Here is a 20,622-nt window from a genome sequence, read left to right as displayed (position 1 = left end):
GACTGTACACACGGAGCAGCTGACTGTACACATGGAGCAGCTGACTGTACACATGGAGCAGCTGACTGTACACATGGAGCAGCTGACTGTACACATGGAGCAGCTGACTGTACACACGGAGCAGTTGACTGTACACATGGAGCAGCTGACTGTACACATGGAGCAGCTGACTGTACACACGGAGCAGCTGACTGTACACATGGAGCAGCTGACTGTACACATGGAGCAGCTACCTGTACACATGGAGCAGCTGACTGTACACATGGAGCAGCTACCTGTACACATGGAGCAGCTGACTGTACACATGGAGCAGCTGACTGTACACATGGAGCAGCTGACTGTACACACGGAGCAGCTACCTGTACACATGGAGCAGCTGACTGTACACATGGAGCAGCTGACTGTACACATGGAGCAGCTGACTGTACACACGGAGCAGCTACCTGTACACACGGAGCAGCTACCTGTACATATGGAGCAGCTACCTGTACACACGGAGCAGCTGACTGTACACACGGAGCAGCTACCTGTAGTGCAGCTTTGATTGACCGACAATAAAAACAAGCTACACGCATTAAACAGGTGTCTAGGCTGTAGGAGTAACCACATTTCCATCCACAGTTTTTATGCAAGTTAAGTCATATTGTATGAGAAAAACAAATCATGACAGCATTGATGGAAACAATTTTCTAAATGCTGACAGATTATTGAATTAGTTTGTTCGACATGGTGGGATGTATTTGTGTTATGTGGTAGAAACGCCTTCATGTGCAAATATTGATATAATAACCATCATATCAAAGTAAACTTGGAGTCACTAGTTGCTATGGTGTGTGGTCCTCCCACTACGACTCAGGAAACCATGCAGTTCATTAGGCTACAGATCTGGTGTGTGGTCCTCCCACTACGACTCAGGAAACCATGCAGTTCATTAGGCTACAGATCTGGTGTGTGGTCCTCCCACTACGACTCAGGAAACCATGCAGTTCATTAGGCTACAGATCTGGTGTGTGGTCCTCCCACTACGACTCAGGAAACCATGCAGTTCATTAGGCTACAGATCTGGTGTGTGGTCCTCCCACTACGACTCAGGAAACCATGCAGTTCATTAGGCTACAGATCTGGTGTGTGGTCCTCCCACTACGACTCAGGAAACCATGCAGTTCATTAGGCTACAGATCTGGTGTGTGGTCCTCCCACTACGACTCAGGAAACCATGCAGTTCATTAGGCTACAGATCTGGTGTGTGGTCCTCCTACACTCAGGAAACCATGCAGTTCATTAGGCTAGATCTGGTGTGTGGTCCTCCCAAACCATGCAGTTCATTAGGCTACAGATCTGGTGTGTGGTCCTCCCACTCAGGACTCAGGAAACCATGCAGTTCATTAGGCTACAGATCTGGTGTGTGGTCCTCCCACTACGACTCAGGAAACCATGCAGTTCATTAGGCTACAGATCTGGTGTGTGGTCCTCCCACTACGACTCAGGAAACCATGCAGTTCATTAGGCTACAGATCTGGTGTGTGGTCCTCCCACTACGACTCAGGAAACCATGCAGTTCATTAGGCTACAGATCTGGTGTGTGGTCCTCCCACTACGACTCAGGAAACCATGCAGTTCATTAGGCTACAGATCTGGTGTGTGGTCCTCCCACTACGACTCAGGAAACCATGCAGTTCATTAGGCTACAGATCTGGTGTGTGGTCCTCCCACTACGACTCAGGAAACCATGCAGTTCATTAGGCTACAGATCTGGTGTGTGGTCCTCCCACTACGACTCAGGAAACCATGCAGTTCATTAGGCTACAGATCTGGTGTGTGGTCCTCCCACTACGACTCAGGAAACCATGCAGTTCATTAGGCTACAGATCTGGTGTGTGGTCCTCCCACTACGACTCAGGAAACCATGCAGTTCATTAGGCTACAGATCTGGTGTGTGGTCCTCCCACTACAACTCAGGAAACCATGCAGTTCATTAGGCTACAGATCTGGTGTGTGGTCCTCCCACTTCGACTCAGGAAACCATGCAGTTCATTAGGCTACAGATCTGGTGTGTGGTCCTCCCACTACGACTCAGGAAACCATGCAGTTCATTAGGCTACAGATCTGGTGTGTGGTCCTCCCACTCACCATGACTCAGGAAACCATGCAGTTCATTAGGCTACAGATCTGGTGTGTGGTCCTCCCACTACGACTCAGGAAACCATGCAGTTCATTAGGCTACAGATCTGGTGTGTGGTCCTCCCACTACGACTCAGGAAACCATGCAGTTCATTAGGCTACAGATCTGGTGTGTGGTCCTCCCACTACGACTCAGGAAACCATGCAGTTCATTAGGCTACAGATCTGGTGTGTGGTCCTCCCACTACGACTCAGGAAACCATGCAGTTCATTAGGCTACAGATCTGGTGTGTGGTCCTCCCACTACGACTCAGGAAACCATGCAGTTCATTAGGCTACAGATCTGGTGTGTGGTCCTCCCACTACGACTCAGGAAACCATGCAGTTCATTAGGCTACAGATCTGGTGTGTGGTCCTCCCACTACGACTCAGGAAACCATGCAGTTCATTAGGCTACAGATCAGATCTGGTGTGTGGTCCTCCCACTACGACTCAGGAAACCATGCAGTTCATTAGGCTACAGATCTGGTGTGTGGTCCTCCCACTACGACTCAGGAAACCATGCAGTTCATTAGGCTACAGATCTGGTGTGTGGTCCTCCCACTACGACTCAGGAAACCATGCAGTTCATTAGGCTACAGATCTGGTGTGTGGTCCTCCCACTACGACTCAGGAAACCATGCAGTTCATTAGGCTACAGATCTGGTGTGTGGTCCTCCCACTCAGGAAACCATGACTCTAGATCTGAAACCATGCAGTTCATTAGGCTACAGATCTGGTGTGTGGTCCTCCCACTACGACTCAGGAAACCATGCAGTTCATTAGGCTACAGATCTGGTGTGTGGTCCTCCCACTACTCAGACTCAGTTCATTAGAAACCATGCAGCAGTTCATTAGGCTACAGATCTGGTGTGTGGTCCTCCCACTACGACTCAGGAAACCATGCAGTTCATTAGGCTACAGATCTGGTGTGTGGTCCTCCCACTACGACTCAGGAAACCATGCAGTTCATTAGGCTACAGATCTGGTGTGTGGTCCTCCCACTACGACTCAGGAAACCATGCAGTTCATTAGGCTACAGATCTGGTGTGTGGTCCTCCCACTACGACTCAGGAAACCATGCAGTTCATTAGGCTACAGATCTGGTGTGTGGTCCTCCCACTACGACTCAGGAAACCATGCAGTTCATTAGGCTACAGATCTGGTGTGTGGTCCTCCCACTACGACTCAGGAAACCATGCAGTTCATTAGGCTACAGATCTGGTGTGTGGTCCTCCCACTTCACGACTCAGGAAACCATGCAGTTCATTAGGCTACAGATCTGGTGTGTGGTCCTCCCACTACGACTCAGGAAACCATGCAGTTCATTAGGCTACAGATCTGGTGTGTGGTCCTCCCCACTACGACTCAGGAAACCATGCAGTTCATTAGGCTACAGATCTGGTGTGTGGTCCTCCCACTACGACTCAGGAAACCATGCAGTTCATTAGGCTACAGATCTGGTGTGTGGTCCTCCCACTACGACTCAGGAAACCATGCAGTTCATTAGGCTACAGATCTGGTGTGTGGTCCTCCCAATACGACTCAGGAAACCATGCAGTTCATTAGGCTACAGATCTGGTGTGTGGTCCTCCCACTACGACTCAGGAAACCATGCAGTTCATTAGGCTACAGATCTGGTGTGTGGTCCTCCCACTACGACTCAGGAAACCATGCAGTTCATTAGGCTACAGATCTGGTGTGTGGTCCTCCCAATACGACTCAGGAAACCATGCAGTTCATTAGGCTACAGATCTGGTGTGTGGTCCTCCCAATACGACTCAGGAAACCATGCAGTTCATTAGGCTACAGATCTGGTGTGTGGTCCTCCCACTCACGACTCAGGAAACCATGCAGTTCATTAGGCTACAGATCTGGTGTGTGGTCCTCCCACTACGACTCAGGAAACCATGCAGTTCATTAGGCTACAGATCTGGTGTGTGGTCCTCCCAATACGACTCAGGAAACCATGCAGTTCATTAGGCTACAGATCTGGTGTGTGGTCCTCCCAATACGACTCAGGAAACCATGCAGTTCATTAGGCTACAGATCTGGTGTGTGGTCCTCCCACTAGTTCGACTCAGGAAACCATGCAGTTCATTAGGCTACAGATCTGGTGTGTGGTCCTCCCAATACGACTCAGGAAACCATGCAGTTCATTAGGCTACAGATCTGGCTACAGATCTGTGTGTGGTCCTCCCAATACGACTCAGGAAACCATGCAGTTCATTAGGCTACAGATCTGGTGTGTGGTCCTCCCAATACGACTCAGGAAACCATGCAGTTCATTAGGCTACAGATCTGGTGTGTGGTCCTCCCACTACGACTCAGGAAACCATGCAGTTCATTAGGCTACAGATCTGGAGTGTGGTCCTCCCACTACGACTCAGGAAATCATGCAGTTCATTAGGCTACAGATCTGGTGTGTGGTCCTCCCAATACGACTCAGGAAACCATGCAGTTCATTAGGCTACAGATCTGGTGTGTGGTCCTCCCACTACGACTCAGGAAACCATGCAGTTCATTAGGCTACAGATCTGGTGTGTGGTCCTCCCAATACGACTCAGGAAACCATGCAGTTCATTAGGCTACAGATCTGGTGTGTGGTCCTCCCAATACGACTCAGGAAACCATGCAGTTCATTAGGCTACAGATCTGGTGTGTGGTCCTCCCAATACGACTCAGGAAACCATGCAGTTCATTAGGCTACAGATCTGGTGTGTGGTCCTCCCACTACGACTCAGGAAACCATGCAGTTCATTAGGCTACAGATCTGGTGTGTGGTCCTCCCACTACGACTCAGGAAACCATGCAGTTCATTAGGCTACAGATCTGGTGTGTGGTCCTCCCAATACGACTCAGGAAACCATGCAGTTCATTAGGCTACAGATCTGGTGTGTGGTCCTCCCACTACGACTCAGGAAACCATGCAGTTCATTAGGCTACAGATCTGGTGTGTGGTCCTCCCACTACGACTCAGGAAACCATGCAGTTCATTAGGCTACAGATCTGGTGTGTGGTCCTCCCAATACGACTCAGGAAACCATGCAGTTCATTAGGCTACAGATCTGGTGTGTGGTCCTCCCAATACGACTCAGGAAACCATGCAGTTCATTAGGCTACAGATCTGGTGTGTGGTCCTCCCACTACGACTCAGGAAACCATGCAGTTCATTAGGCTACAGATCTGGTGTGTGGTCCGCCCAATAGGACTCAGGAAACCATGCAGATGATTAGGCTACAGATCTGGTGTGTGGTCCTCCCACTACGACTCAGGAAACCATGCAGTTCATTAGGCTACAGATCTGGTGTGTGGTCCTCCCAATACGACTCAGGAAACCATGCAGTTCATTAGGCTACAGATCTGGTGTGTGGTCCGCCCAATACGACTCAGGAAACCATGCAGTTCATTAGGCTACAGATCTGGTGTGTGGTCCTCCCACTACGACTCAGGAAACCATGCAGTTCATTAGGCTACAGATCTGGTGTGTGGTCCGCCTCAGGAAACCATGCAGTTCATTAGGCTACAGATCTGACTCAGGAAACCATGCAGTTCATTAGGCTACAGATCTGGTGTGTGGTCCTCCCACCATGCAGTTCATTAGGCTACTCAGGAAACCATGCAGTTGATTAGGCTACAGATCTGGTGTGTGGTCCTCCCACTACGACTCAGGAAACCATGCAGATGATTAGGCTACAGATCTGGTGTGTGGTCCTCCCAGGAAACCATGCAGTTCATTAGGCTACAGATCTGGTGTGTGGTCCTCCCACTCAGGAAAGCATGCAGATGATTAGGCTACAGATCTGGTGTGTGGTCCTCCCACTACGACTCAGGAAAGCATGCAGATGATTAGGCTACAGATCTGGAGTGTGGTCCTCCCACTACGACTCAGGAAAGCATGCAGGTGATTAGGCTACAGATCTGGTGTGTGGTCCGCCCAATACGACTCAGGAAACCATGCAGTTCATTAGGCTACAGATCTGGTGTGTGGTCCGCCCAATACGACTCAGGAAACCATGCAGTTCATTAGGCTGCAGATCTGGTGTGTGGTCCGCCCAATACGACTCAGGAAACCATGCAGATTCATTAGGCTACAGATCTGGTGTGTGGTCCTCCCTACGGTCCATGCAGTTCATTAGGCTACAATAGGACTCCCTGCGACTCAGGAAACCATGCAGATGATTGTGGCTACAGATCTGGTTCATTAGTGTGGTCCTCCATTAGGCTACAGATCTGGTGTGTGGTCACTACGACTCAGGAAAGCATGCAGATGATTAGGCTACAGATCTGGTGTGTGGTCCTCCCACTACGACTCAGGAAAGCATGCAGATGATTAGGCTACAGATCTGGTGTGTGGTCCTCCCACTCTCAGACCATCAGGAAAGCATGCAGGTGATTAGGCTACAGATCTGGTGTGTGGTCCGCCCAATACGACTCAGGAAACCATGCAGATGATTAGGCTACAGATCTGGTGTGTGGTCCGCCCAATAGGACTCGGGAAACCATGCAGATGATTAGGCTACAGATCTGGAGTGTGGTCCTCCCACTACGACTCAGGAAAGCATGCAGATGATTAGGCTACAGATCTGGTGTGTGGTCCTCCCACTACGACTCAGGAAAGCATGCAGATGATTAGGCTACAGATCTGGAGTGTGGTCCTCCCACTACGACTCAGGAAAGCATGCAGGTGATTAGGCTACAGATCTGGTGTGTGGTCCGCCCCATGCAGTTCATTAGGCGACTCAGGAAACCATGCAGTTCATTAGGCTACAGATCTGGTGTGTGGTCCGCCCAATACGACTCAGGAAACCATGCAGTTCATTAGGCTGCAGATCTGGTGTGTGGTCCGCCCAATACGACTCAGGAAACCATGCAGATGATTAGGCTACAGATCTGGTGTGTGGTCCGCCCAATAGGACTCGGGAAACCATGCAGATGATTAGGCTACAGATCTGGAGTGTGGTCCTCCCACTACGACTCAGGAAAGCATGCAGATGATTAGGCTACAGATCTGGAGTGTGGTCCTCCCACTACGACTCAGGAAAGCATGCAGGTGATTAGGCTACAGATCTGGTGTGTGGTCCTCCCACTACGACTCAGGAAAGCATGCAGATGATTAGGCTACAGATCTGGAGTGTGGTCCTCCCACTACGACTCAGGAAAGCATGCAGGTGATTAGGCTACAGATCTGGTGTGTGGTCCTCCCACTACGACTCAGGAAAGCATGCAGATGATTAGGCTACAGATCTGGTGTGTGGTCCTCCCACTACGACTCAGGAAAGCATGCAGATGATTAGGCTAGAGATTAAATAAATGATGATGAACTTCACAGGGTGGTGAACGTGCATGGTCTGAACTTGATGCTCCTTTCCATTAGATTGATTCCATTAGATGAGATGTCTTATTCTGGTGACATGATGATCGATGCTTGATTGCCGTTTGACCCCTCAAAAAATATTCTGGCTCTTATCCATCATAATCTCATCATGTAGACTAGCTTTCCGCAGAGCCTACCCACACCGTATCTGCCAGCTGTTGGCTATAACGCAGGTGCCAAGACCAGAGTCGGCACACTCGCTATTTATCACAACAGTTTGTGACAAAACTATCGGTAGAGATGACAATGCGATGGAAACACATTGAACATTAGATCATTTTTTTTATAGATGAAAACTTAAGTGTAAAGGTACATTTTTTTTGTGCACTAAGTCATCAAGCACTGATTTTTATTACGCAACAAGTCTGTCTGGTGGAAACACTACGGGTGGGAAAACGTGTATATTTTGTTTACGTAGATTTTTTTAAATATTTGCATGAAAATCTGTCACCATGGAAACCTAGCTAGGGTCACAGATCATTTAATTACATTTTAGTCAGTGTCACGACTTCTGCTGAAGTCTGTCCCTCTCCTTGTTCGGGCGGTCGACGTCACAGACCTTCTAGCCATTACTGATCCATTTTTCATTTTCCATTTGTTTTGTCTTGTCTTCCTTCACACCTGGTTCCAATCCCATTAATTACATGTTGTGTATTTAACCCTCTGTTTCCCCTCATGTCCTGGTCGGTGATTGTTTGTTGTATGTATTGGTGCTAGTTATGTTCTGGTGTGCGACGGGTTTTAACCCACTTTCATTATTTTTTGGAAATGTTGATTTTCGGAGTTTGTGTACACTTATTAAACGACTCCGTTTATACCAAGTTCGTTCTCCTGCGCCTGACGTTCCTGCCACCAACAGGCACCCATTACAGTCAAAGCCTTTTTATTGTTCAAATGTATATTATTTGAGCTCTTTTTAAATGATTAGCTATCATATATTCCAATAGTCTCTTTCTTATACAGCATTAGAGAAAATGGTGTAGGCCTATAAATCAAGTTATTAGTTGTTACTCGACACTGTGATACTTTCTGTGTAACAAAAGTTATTCTACTATTGTGTTCTATCTTCCTTTTCCTCTTCCTCATCTCTCCATTGACCTCTCTTCAGTCCTCCCTCCTTTCCCCCTTCTACTGTCGATCCACATCTACTGTTTCCCCTCCTCTCCCCTCCCCCCTATTCTTTCTACAATCCCTTCAACCCATACCTGCACCCAACGATAGCAAACCATATCCCCTGTCCTCAATCTGCTTCTAATCTGTTCCTATATCACAGTGGTTTGTACATTACAGGCTGTCATCATGTTTTACTGTGAGAAAGCACTTGGACATCAGGGTTGGCCTCTCTAGAGTGACTGGAATGTGTGTTTCTCCCTCTCTCTTCCTCCTCTTTGTATCTCTCGCTCTAAGAATCATGTGCTGGATCTAGTAACTATGGTGATTGACGTGTAGCCAGGCTAGCGCAGTGCAGCTCGGCTTAGCTTGGTTTGGCTCAGTGGAATTAAAAAGGGGATCTCTCTCACTGGAACGACGCCACTAGTATACTCCCTCCCGCAGTCTGACTGTCCTACTAGAACATTCCATTCAGAGTCCTCTGACACAGTGTTCCACAGAAGAATTCATAGGAATTCCAGACACTGTTTGTTTACTGTATTTCTATGGGCTGAAAAGAAAGATCAGGGTGTTTTTATAAGCAGACACAGTGAGCCTGCTGCCACTGTTCATATATATACATATATATATATATATACATTATATATATATATATATATATATATATATATACATATATATATATATATGTATGTATACACAAATATAAATACACATATATATATCATCACCTGGTGTCACATACCCATCTATTTCATCCTTCACATGCCTTGGTCATATTTACCCATTGTTATTTGTTCATTGAAAAGGAGAAAACATACAGAACCAAACTCACTCATACAAAACTATCCTAACTAGAGATAAAATGCCTCAATAACATAGAACTATAACACATCTATAACATAGAACTGTAACACCTCAATATCATAGAACTGTAACACATCAATAACATAGAACTGTAACATCAATATCATAGAACTGTAACACATCAATGTTAGAACATCGCCAACACTTTAACATGTCCCCAAAACAACCTATAACTGATAACCTTACAACACTATAACAGTATAACCCTATAACCCTATACCACTATAACCTTATAACCCTATGACCTTATAACCCTATAAACCTATAACCCTATAACCTTATAGCCCTATAACCCTATAACCTTATAACCATACACCACTATAACCTTACAACACCTTAACAGTATAACCTTATAACCCTATACCCCTATACCACTATAACCTTATAACCGTATAACCCTATAACCCTATAACCCTATACCACTATAACCTTACAACACTATAACAGTATAACCTTATAACACTATAACCCTAATACCCTATAACCCTATAACCGTATAACCCTACACCACTATAACCTTACAACACTATAACAGTATAACCTTATAACCCTATAACCCTATAACCCTATACCACTATAACCCTATAACCCTATAACCATATAACACTATAACCCTAAAAGCTTATAAAACCCTACACCACTATAACAGTATAACCTTATAACCATATAACCCTATAAACCTATACCACTATAACCTTATAACCCTATAACCCTATACCACAATAACCTTATAACCCTATAACCCTATACCACTATAACCTTATAACCTTATAACCCTATAACCCTATAACCCTATACCACTATAACCTTATAACCCTATAACCCTATACCACTATAACCTTACAACACTATAACAGTATAACCGTATAACCCTATACCACTATAACCTTATAACCCTATAACCCTATAACCTTATAACCCTATAACCCTATAACCCTATACCACTATAACCTTATAACCCTATAACCTTATAACCTTATAACCCTATAACCCTATACCACTATAACCTCATAACCCTATAAACCTATAACCTTATAACCCTATAACCCTACACCACTTTAACCTTACAACACTATAACAGTATAACCTTATAACCATATAACCTTATAACCCTATAACCCTATAACCATATACCACTATAACCCTATAACCCTATACCACTATAACTTTATAACCCTATAACCCTATACCACTATGACCCTATAACCCTATAACAGTATAACACTATAACCTTATAACACTATAACCTTATAACCCTATAACCCTATAACCCTATAACCTTATAACCCTACACCACTATAACCTTACAACACTATAACCCTATAACCCTATAACCTTCTAAACCTACACCACAATAACCTTACAACACTATAACCGTATAACCTTACACCACTATAACCGTATAACCTTACACCACTATAACCTTATAACCCTACACCACTATAACCTTATAACCCTATACCACTATAACCTTATAACCCTATAACCCTACACCACTATAACCTTATAACCATATACCACTATAACCCTATAACCCTATACCACTATAAACTTATAACCCTATAACCCTATAACCCTACACCACTATAACCTTATAACCCTATAACCCTATAACCTTATAAACCTACACCACAATAACCTTACAACACTATAACCTTATAACCTTATAACCCTATACCACTATAACCTTATAACCCTATAACCCTATAACCGTATAACCCTATAACCTTATAACCCTATAACCTTATAACCCTAGAACCTTATAACCCTATAACCTTATAACACTATAACATTATAACACTATAACCCTATACCACTATAAACCTATAACCCTATAACACTATAAACTTACAACACTATAACCTTATAACCTTATAACACTATAACCCTATAACCCTATAACACTATAACCTTATAACCCTATAACACTATAACCTTATAACCTTATAACACTATAACACTATAACACTATAACCCCATAACCCTATAACCCTATAGCATTATAACACTATAACCCTATACCACTATAACCCTATAGCATTATAACACTATAACCTTATAACACTATAACCTTATAACCTTATAACACTATAACACTATAACCGTATAACCTTATAACACTATAACACTATAACCCCATAACCCTATAACCCTATAACACTATAACGCTATAACCCTATAGCACTATAACACTATAACCTTATAACACTATAACACTATAACCTTATAACATTATAACCCTATAACCCTATAGCATTATAACACTATAACCTTAAAACACTATAACACTATAACCTTATAACATTATAACACTATAACACTATAACCTTATAACCCTATAACCCTATAACCCTATAGCATTATAACACTATAACCCTATACCACTATAACCTTATAACACTATAACACTATAACCTTATAACCCTATAACCCTACACCACTATAACCTTACAACCCTATAACCCTATAGCATTACAACACTATAACCTTATAACACTATAACACCATAGCACCATAACCCTGTAACCTTATAACCCTAAAATGTATTTCCATTCAAAATCCTATTTTCCCTAACCCTAACCCAAAACCTAAACCTACCTCCTAACCTTAACCCACAACCTAACCACTAACCCCGTATCCTAATTCTAACCCTAACCTAATTCTAACCCTAACCCTAACCCTAAACCAAACCCCTAAGTTTAAAACAGCATTTGTCCTCATGGCGATGTGGGAAATGTTCTTTGTTTTAGCATCTTTGTGGGAAACCAACCAAACCCCCCCTACACAATCGACATCAGATTTCTATGTTATATGATGTTGTTTGTCACTGCAGATTTCCTCCTCTTCCTCTGAAGAGGTAAAACAAGGATCGGACCAATACGCAGCGTGGTTGGTGGCCATGGTTTTTAATAAGAGAAACTAAACATGAACACAAATACAAAATAATAAAGTGAACTGGCAACGAAACAGTCCCGTGTGTCACAGACACAGGAAATAATCACCCACAAAATACCCAAAGCATATGGCTGCCTAAATATGGTTCCCAATCAGAGACAACGATAGACAGCTGCCTCTGATTGAGAACCAATCTAGGCAACCATAGACATACAATTACCTAGAAAGGAAACAGCTCCATAAACTTACAAAACCCCTAGACAAGATAAACACCCTAGATGAGACAGAAAACCATACATCACCCATGTCACACCCTGGCCTAACCACAATAATAAAGAAAACAAAGATAACTAAGGCCAGGGCGTGACATGGTTAGCTGATATGGATCAAACACCTATCCAGATATTGTGAGATCTGCCAGGCGACTGCATTGTAGTCAGTTTGGAACGCAATCATAATAACGTGTTATCACTACAGCTCTTAACATAGAATATTATTATTATTATAACCAACGTTCTTACCTTCGGCCTTGGAGCGCGTCTCTCTGACGCCACCACCAGGTGAGTGGCGGTCCACACTGCCCTGGCTGTAGCAGCGCTGGAAGGGCAAACTGTGGCTCGGACCCTGACTCAGGCCCTCCAGGATGGGGGAGAAGTCGGCCGAGGAGTGGGAGTGGGCCGAGTGGGTGGAGGAAAAGGGATCTGAACATCCCCCCGTCCTGAGAGAAGGAGAGCCCGTGCTTCCTCCATTTTTCCTCTTGCTCTTGGCAATCTCTGCAAAGGAAGTGACCCGCGGCAGAGGGGACGGGCCCAGGGGGGCGGTGCCCTCACTGAGACGGACAGGGCAGCTCAGCATGCGCTCCAATGAGCCGAGCCGAGGGGGCGGGGACATGTCCAGGTTCCGGTCGTAGCTACGGGAACGGGGGCGGCTGGGCCCTCCTCCGATGGGTCCTCGGCCAACCACAGGAGGGGAGATGTTGACGTACACCTGGCCCTCAATGATTGGGTCTGAACAGGCTCCACCCATCTGCTGCTGCTTCCTCTTCTTCCCGTCCTGCTCGTCTTCATAATTTTCTTCCTCATCTTCATCACGCTGTGTAGAGAAGACAGAGAAGCTCTTAGAATAAAAGACAAAGAAACGAACACATTCTTGGATCGATGTCAAACAGGGCTCATGTAGCAGGAATAGTGTTTGGATATCATGCTTTTTACAGCAGACACTAGGCTACGCTGGGGCGGCAGGGTAGCCTAGTGGTTAGAGCGTTGGACTAGTAACCGGAAGATTGCAAGTTCAAATCCCTGAGGCACAAATCTGTTGTTCTGCACCTGAACAGGCAGTCAACCCTAGGCCGTCATTGAAAATAAGAATTTGTTCTTAACTGACTTGCTTAGTTAAATAAAGGTAAAAAAAATATAAATAATACACTTGAGTAGAGCCTTGTTTGTTTTGCATCAAACTACATTGGAAGTTGATCTCTTCCATTCTCTGCCATTGTGTTAAATAGAAATTCATCAAATAAAATCTCCTACATGGGCCAGTCATAGTCATTCTCTTGAGGGCACTAGCATTGATGATACAGCTCATCAATAAGCAAACTTTACTTTCCAGGCTATAAATATACATTTGCCTGCCTGGTTAAATAAAGGTTCAATAAATATAAACGTTATGACTGAAGCCACAGACAGCTGAAAGAATCCCAGACTGTAACTCTGATAGCTACTATAAATAGACTTGTATCTTAATAGTGTCAACATTACAACACATGAATATGACTGACATTACACCACACTGAAGCCATAGAGACTAAGGCTACATCCCGAGTGGCACCATTGTCCCTGTATAGTACACTGTATTTAACCAGGGCCCACAGTGCACTGTATTTAACCAGGGCTGTAAGTAATACGGTGCCATTTGAGAAACACATACTCTCCAGGAATACTCCATTACAGATTACCCAGCTGCCAAAGTAGGCGAAGATAAAACATTCCTTTCTCCTTCAACAGTAGTGGATGGTTGTACTGATCTGGAACCTGCAGCCCTCCAGTAGGGGATGGTTGTACTGATCTGAAACCTGCAGCCCTCCAGTAGGGGACTTTCCCCTTCAACAGTAGGGGATGGTTGTACTGATCTGGAACCTGCAGCCCTCCAGTAGGGGATGGTTGTACTGATCTGTAACCTGCAGCCCTCCAGTAGGGGACTTTCCCCTTCAACAGTAGTGGATGGTTGTACTGATCTGTAACCTGCAGCCCTCCAGTAGGGGACTTTCCCCTTCAACAGTAGGGGATGGTTGTACTGATCTGGAACCTGCAGCCCTCCAGTAGGGGACTTTCTCCTTCAACAGTAGTGGATGGTTGTACTGATCTGTAACCTGCAGCCCTCCAGTAGGGGACTTTCCCCTTCAACAGTAGGGGATGGTTGTACTGATCTGTAACCTGCAGCCCTCCAGTAGGGGACTTTCTCCTTCAACAGTAGTGGATGGTTGTACTGATCTGTAACCAGCAGCCCTCCAGTAGGGGACTTTCTCCTTCAACAGTAGTGGATGGTTGTACTGATCTGTAACCTGCAGCCCTCCAGTAGGGGACTTTCCCCTTCAACAGTAGGGGATGGTTGTACTGATCTGTAACCTGCAGCCATCCAGTAGGGGATGGTTGTACTGATCTGTAACCTGCAGCCCTCCAGTAGGGGATGGTTGTACTGATCTGTAACCTGCATCCCTCCAGTAGGGGACTTTCCCCTTCAACAGTAGTGGATGGTTGTACTGATCTGTAACCTGCAGCCCTCCAGTAGGGGACTTTCTCCTTCAACAGTAGTGGATGGTTGTACTGATCTGGAACCTGCAGCCCTCCAGTAGGGGACTTTCTCCTTCAACAGTAGTGGATGGTTGTACTGATCTGGAACCTGCAGCCCTCCAGTAGGGGATGGTTGTACTGATCTGGAACCTGCAGCCCTCCAGTAGGGGACTTTCTCCTTCAACAGTAGTGGATGGTTGTACTGATCTGTAACCTGCAGCCCTCCAGTAGGGGACTTTCCCCTTCAACAGTAGGGGATGGTTGTACTGATCTGTAACCTGCAGCCCTCCAGTAGGGGACTTTCTCCTTCAACAGTAGTGGATGGTTGTACTGATCTGTAACCAGCAGCCCTCCAGTAGGGGACTTTCTCCATCAACAGTAGTGGATGGTTGTACTGATCTGTAACCTGCAGCCCTCCAGTAGGGGGCTTCCCCTTCAACAGTAGGGGATGGTTGTACTGATCTGTAACCTGCAGCCCTCCAGTAGTGGACTTTCTCCTTCAACAGTAGTGGATGGTTGTACTGATCTGTAACCTGCAGCCCTCCAGTAGGGGATGGTTGTACTGATCTGTAACCTGCAGCCCTCCAGTAGGGGACTTTCTCCTTCAACAGTAGTGGATGGTTGTACTGATCTGTAACCTGCAGCCCTCCAGTAGGGGATGGTTGTACTGATCTGTAACCTGCAGCCCTCCAGTAGGGGACTTTCTCCTTCAACAGTAGTGGATGGTTGTACTGATCTGTAACCTGCAGCCCTCCAGTAGGGGATGGTTGTACTGATCTGTAACCTGCAGCCCTCCAGTAGGGGATGGTTGTACTGATCTGTAACCTGCAGCCCTCCAGTAGGGGACTTTCTCCTTCAACAGTAGGGGATGGTTGTACTGATCTGTAACCTGCAGCCCTCCAGTAGGGGATGGTTGTACTGATCTGTAACCTGCAGCCCTCCAGTAGGGGATGGTTGTACTGATCTGTAACCTGCAGCCCTCCAGTAGGGGACTTTCTCCTTCAACAGTAGTGGATGGTTGTACTGATCTGTAACCTGCAGCCCTCCAGTAGGGGACTTTCTCCTTCAACAGTAGTGGATGGTTGTACTGATCTGTAACCTGCAGCCCTCCAGTAGTGGACTTTCCCCTTCAACAGTAGGGGATGGTTGTACTGATCTGTAACCTGCAGCCCTCCAGTAGGGGACTTTCTCCTTCAACAGTAGTGGATGGTTGTACTGATCTGGAACCTGCAGCCCTCCAGTAGGGGACTTTCTCCTTCAACAGTAGTGGATGGTTGTACTGATCTGTAACCTGCAGCCCTCCAGTAGGGGATGGTTGTACTGATCTGTAACCTGCAGCCCTCCAGTAGGGGACTTTCCCCTTCAACAGTAGTGGATGGTTGTACTGATCTGGAACCTGCAGCCCTCCAGTAGGGGACTTTCTCCTTCAACAGTAGTGGATGGTTGTACTGATCTGTAACCTGCAGCCCTCCAGTAGGGGATGGTTGTACTGATCTGTAACCTGCAGCCCTCCAGTAGGGGACTTTCCCCTTCAACAGTAGTGGATGGTTGTACTGATCTGGAACCTGCAGCCCTCCAGTAGGGGATGGTTGTACTGATCTGGAACCTGCAGCCCTCCAGTAGGGGACTTTCTCCTTCAACAGTAGTGGATGGTTGTACTGATCTGTAACCTGCAGCCCTCCAGTAGGGGACTTTCTCCTTCAACAGTAGTGGATGGTTGTACTGATCTGTAACCTGCAGCCCTCCAGTAGGGGACTTTCTCCTTCAACAGTAGGGGATGGTTGTACTGATCTGTAACCTGCAGCCCTCCAGTAGGGGACTTTCTCCTTCAACAGTAGTGGATGGTTGTACTGATCTGGAACCTGCAGCCCTCCAGTAGGGGACTTTCTCCTTCAACAGTAGTGGATGGTTGTACTGATCTGGAACCTGCAGCCCTCCAGTAGGGGACTTTCTCCTTCAACAGTAGTGGATGGTTGTACTGATCTGTAACCTGCAGCCCTCCAGTAGGGGACTTTCTCCTTCAACAGTAGTGGATGGTTGTACTGATCTGGAACCTGCAGCCCTCCAGTAGGGGACTTTCCCCTTCAACAGTAGTGGATGGTTGTACTGATCTGGAACCTGCAGCCCTCCAGTAGTGGATGGTTGTACTGATCTGGAACCTGCAGCCCTCCAGTAGGGGACTTTCTCCTTCAACAGTAGTGGATGGTTGTACTGATCTGTAACCTGCAGCCCTCCAGTAGGGGATGGTTGTACTGATCTGAAACCTGCAGCCCTCCAGTAGGGGACTTTCCCCTTCAACAGTAGGGGATGGTTGTACTGATCTGTAACCTGCAGCCCTCCAGTAGGGGATGGTTGTACTGATCTGAAACCTGCAGCCCTCCAGTAGGGGACTTTCCCCTTCAACAGTAGTGGATGTTTGTACTGATCTGTAACCTGCAGCCCTCCAGTAGGGGACTTTCTCCTTCAACAGTAGTGGATGGTTGTACTGATCTGGAACCTGCAGCCCTCCAGTAGGGGACTTCCCCCTTCAACAGTAGTGGATGGTTGTACTGATCTGTAACCTGCAGCCCTCCAGTAGGGGATGGTTGTACTGATCTGTAACCTGCAGCCCTCCAGTAGGGGACTTTCTCCTTCAACAGTAGTGGATGGTTGTACTGATCTGTAACCTGCAGCCCTCCAGTAGGGGACTTTCTCCTTCAACAGTAGTGGATGGTTGTACTGATCTGGAACCTGCAGCCCTCCAGTAGGGGACTTTCTCCTTCAACAGTAGTGGATGGTTGTACTGATCTGTAACCAGCAGCCCTCCAGTAGGGGACTTTCCCCTTCAACAGTAGTGGATGGTTGTACTGATCTGTAACCTGCAGCCCTCCAGTAGGGGATGGTTGTACTGATCTGGAACCTGCAGCCCTCCAGTAGGGGATGGTTGTACTGATCTGTAACCAGCAGCCCTCCAGTAGGGGACTTTCTCCTTCAACAGTAGTGGATGGTTGTACTGATCTGGAACCTGCAGCCCTCCAGTAGGGGACTTTCCCCTTCAACAGTAGTGGATGGTTGTACTGATCTGTAACCTGCATCCCTCCAGTAGGGGACTTTCCCCTTCAACAGTAGTGGATGCCTGTACTGATCTGTAACCTGCAGCCCTCCAGTAGGGGACTTTCTCCTTCAACAGTAGTGGATGCCTGTACTGATCTGTAACCTGCAGCCCTCCAGTAGGGGACTTTCCCCTTCAACAGTAGGGGATGGTTGTACTGATCTGTAACCTGCAGCCCTCCAGTAGGGGATGGTTGTACTGATCTGGAACCTGCAGCCCTCCAGTAGGGGACTTTCTCCTTCAACAGTAGTGGATGGTTGTACTGATCTGTAACCTGCAGCCCTCCAGTAGGGGACTTTCCCCTTCAACAGTAGTGGATGGTTGTACTGATCTGTAACCTGCAGCCCTCCAGTAGGGGTAGGTTGTACTGATCTGTAACCTGCAGCCCTCCAGTAGGGGACTTTCCCCTTCAACAGTAGTGGATGGTTGTACTGATCTGTAACCTGCAGCCCTCCAGTAGGGGACTTTCCCCTTCAACAGTAGTGGATGGTTGTACTGATCTGGAACCTGCAGCCCTCCAGTAGGGGACTTTCCCCTTCAACAGTAGTGGATGGTTGTACTGATCTGGAACCTGCAGCCCTCCAGTAGTGGATGGTTGTACTGATCTGGAACCTGCAGCCCTCCAGTAGGGGACTTTCTCCTTCAACAGTAGTGGATGGTTGTACTGATCTGTAACCTGCAGCCCTCCAGTAGGGGATGGTTGTACTGATCTGAAACCTGCAGCCCTCCAGTAGGGGACTTTCCCCTTCAACAGTAGGGGATGGTTGTACTGATCTGTAACCTGCAGCCCTCCAGTAGGGGATGGTTGTACTGATCTGAAACCTGCAGCCCTCCAGTAGGGGACTTTCCCCTTCAACAGTAGTGGATGTTTGTACTGATCTGTAACCTGCAGCCCTCCAGTAGGGGACTTTCTCCTTCAACAGTAGTGGATGGTTGTACTGATCTGGAACCTGCAGCCCTCCAGTAGGGGACTTCCCCCTTCAACAGTAGTGGATGGTTGTACTGATCTGTAACCTGCAGCCCTCCAGTAGGGGATGGTTGTACTGATCTGTAACCTGCAGCCCTCCAGTAGGGGACTTTCTCCTTCAACAGTAGTGGATGGTTGTACTGATCTGTAACCTGCAGCCCTCCAGTAGGGGACTTTCTCCTTCAACAGTAGTGGATGGTTGTACTGATCTGGAACCTGCAGCCCTCCAGTAGGGGACTTTCTCCTTCAACAGTAGTGGATGGTTGTACTGATCTGTAACCAGCAGCCCTCCAGTAGGGGACTTTCCCCTTCAACAGTAGTGGATGGTTGTACTGATCTGTAACCTGCAGCCCTCCAGTAGGGGATGGTTGTACTGATCTGGAACCTGCAGCCCTCCAGTAGGGGATGGTTGTACTGATCTGTAACCAGCAGCCCTCCAGTAGGGGACTTTTTCCTTCAACAGTAGTGGATGGTTGTACTGATCTGGAACCTGCAGCCCTCCAGTCCCCTTCAACAGTAGTGGATGGTTGTACTGATCTGTAACCTGCATCCCTCCAGTAGGGGACTTTTCCCTTCAACAGTAGTGGATGCCTGTACTGATCTGTAACCTGCAGCCCTCCAGTAGGGGACTTCTCCTTCAACAGTAGTGGATGCCTGTACCGATCTATAACCTGCAGCCCTCCAGTAGGGGACTTTCCCCTTCAACAGTAGGGGATGGTTGTACTGATCTGTAACCTGCAGCCCTCCAGTAGGGGATGGTTGTACTGATCTGGAACCTGCAGCCCTCCAGTAGGGGACTTTCTCCTTCAACAGTAGTGGATGGTTGTACTGATCTGTAACCTGCAGCCCTCCAGTAGGGGACTTTCCCCTTCAACAGTAGTGGATGGTTGTACTGATCTGTAACCTGCAGCCCTCCAGTAGGGGTAGGTTGTACTGATCTGTAACCTGCAGCCCTCCAGTAGGGGACTTTCCCCTTCAACAGTAGTGGATGGTTGTACTGATCTGTAACCTGCAGCCCTCCAGTAGGGGACTTTCCCCTTCAACAGTAGGGGATGGTTGTACTGATCTGTAACCTGCAGCCCTCCAGTAGGGGACTTTCTCCTTCAACAGTAGTGGATGGTTGTACTGATCTGTAACCTGCAGCCCTCCAGTAGGGGACTTTCTCCTTCAACAGTAGTGGATGGTTGTACTGATCTGGAACCTGCAGCCCTCCAGTAGGGGATGGTTGTACTGATCTGTAACCTGCAGCCCTCCAGTAGGGGATGGTTGTACTGATCTGTAACCTGCAGCCCTCCAGTAGGGGACTTCCTCCTTCAACAGTAGTGGATGGTTGTACTGATCTGTAACCTGCAGCCCTCCAGTAGGG

At 46.9% G+C, this 20,622-nt stretch overlaps 1 protein-coding gene across 1 annotated transcript in view; it reads right to left on the bottom strand.

Moving 5' to 3' along the window:
• Positions 1-20,622, bottom strand: part of LOC115140712 (AP-4 complex accessory subunit RUSC2-like) — an 82,169-nt gene that overhangs the window by 38,637 nt on the left and 22,910 nt on the right. The window contains 1 exon segment of the mRNA XM_065026877.1: positions 12,931-13,501. Coding sequence (XP_064882949.1) covers positions 12,931-13,501 — 571 coding nt within the window.

Source organism: Oncorhynchus nerka, linkage group LG13, assembly GCF_034236695.1.
Source record: "Oncorhynchus nerka isolate Pitt River linkage group LG13, Oner_Uvic_2.0, whole genome shotgun sequence".
NCBI lineage: Eukaryota > Metazoa > Chordata > Actinopteri > Salmoniformes > Salmonidae > Oncorhynchus > Oncorhynchus nerka.
This window is presented reverse-complemented; position numbering and strand designations above follow the sequence as displayed.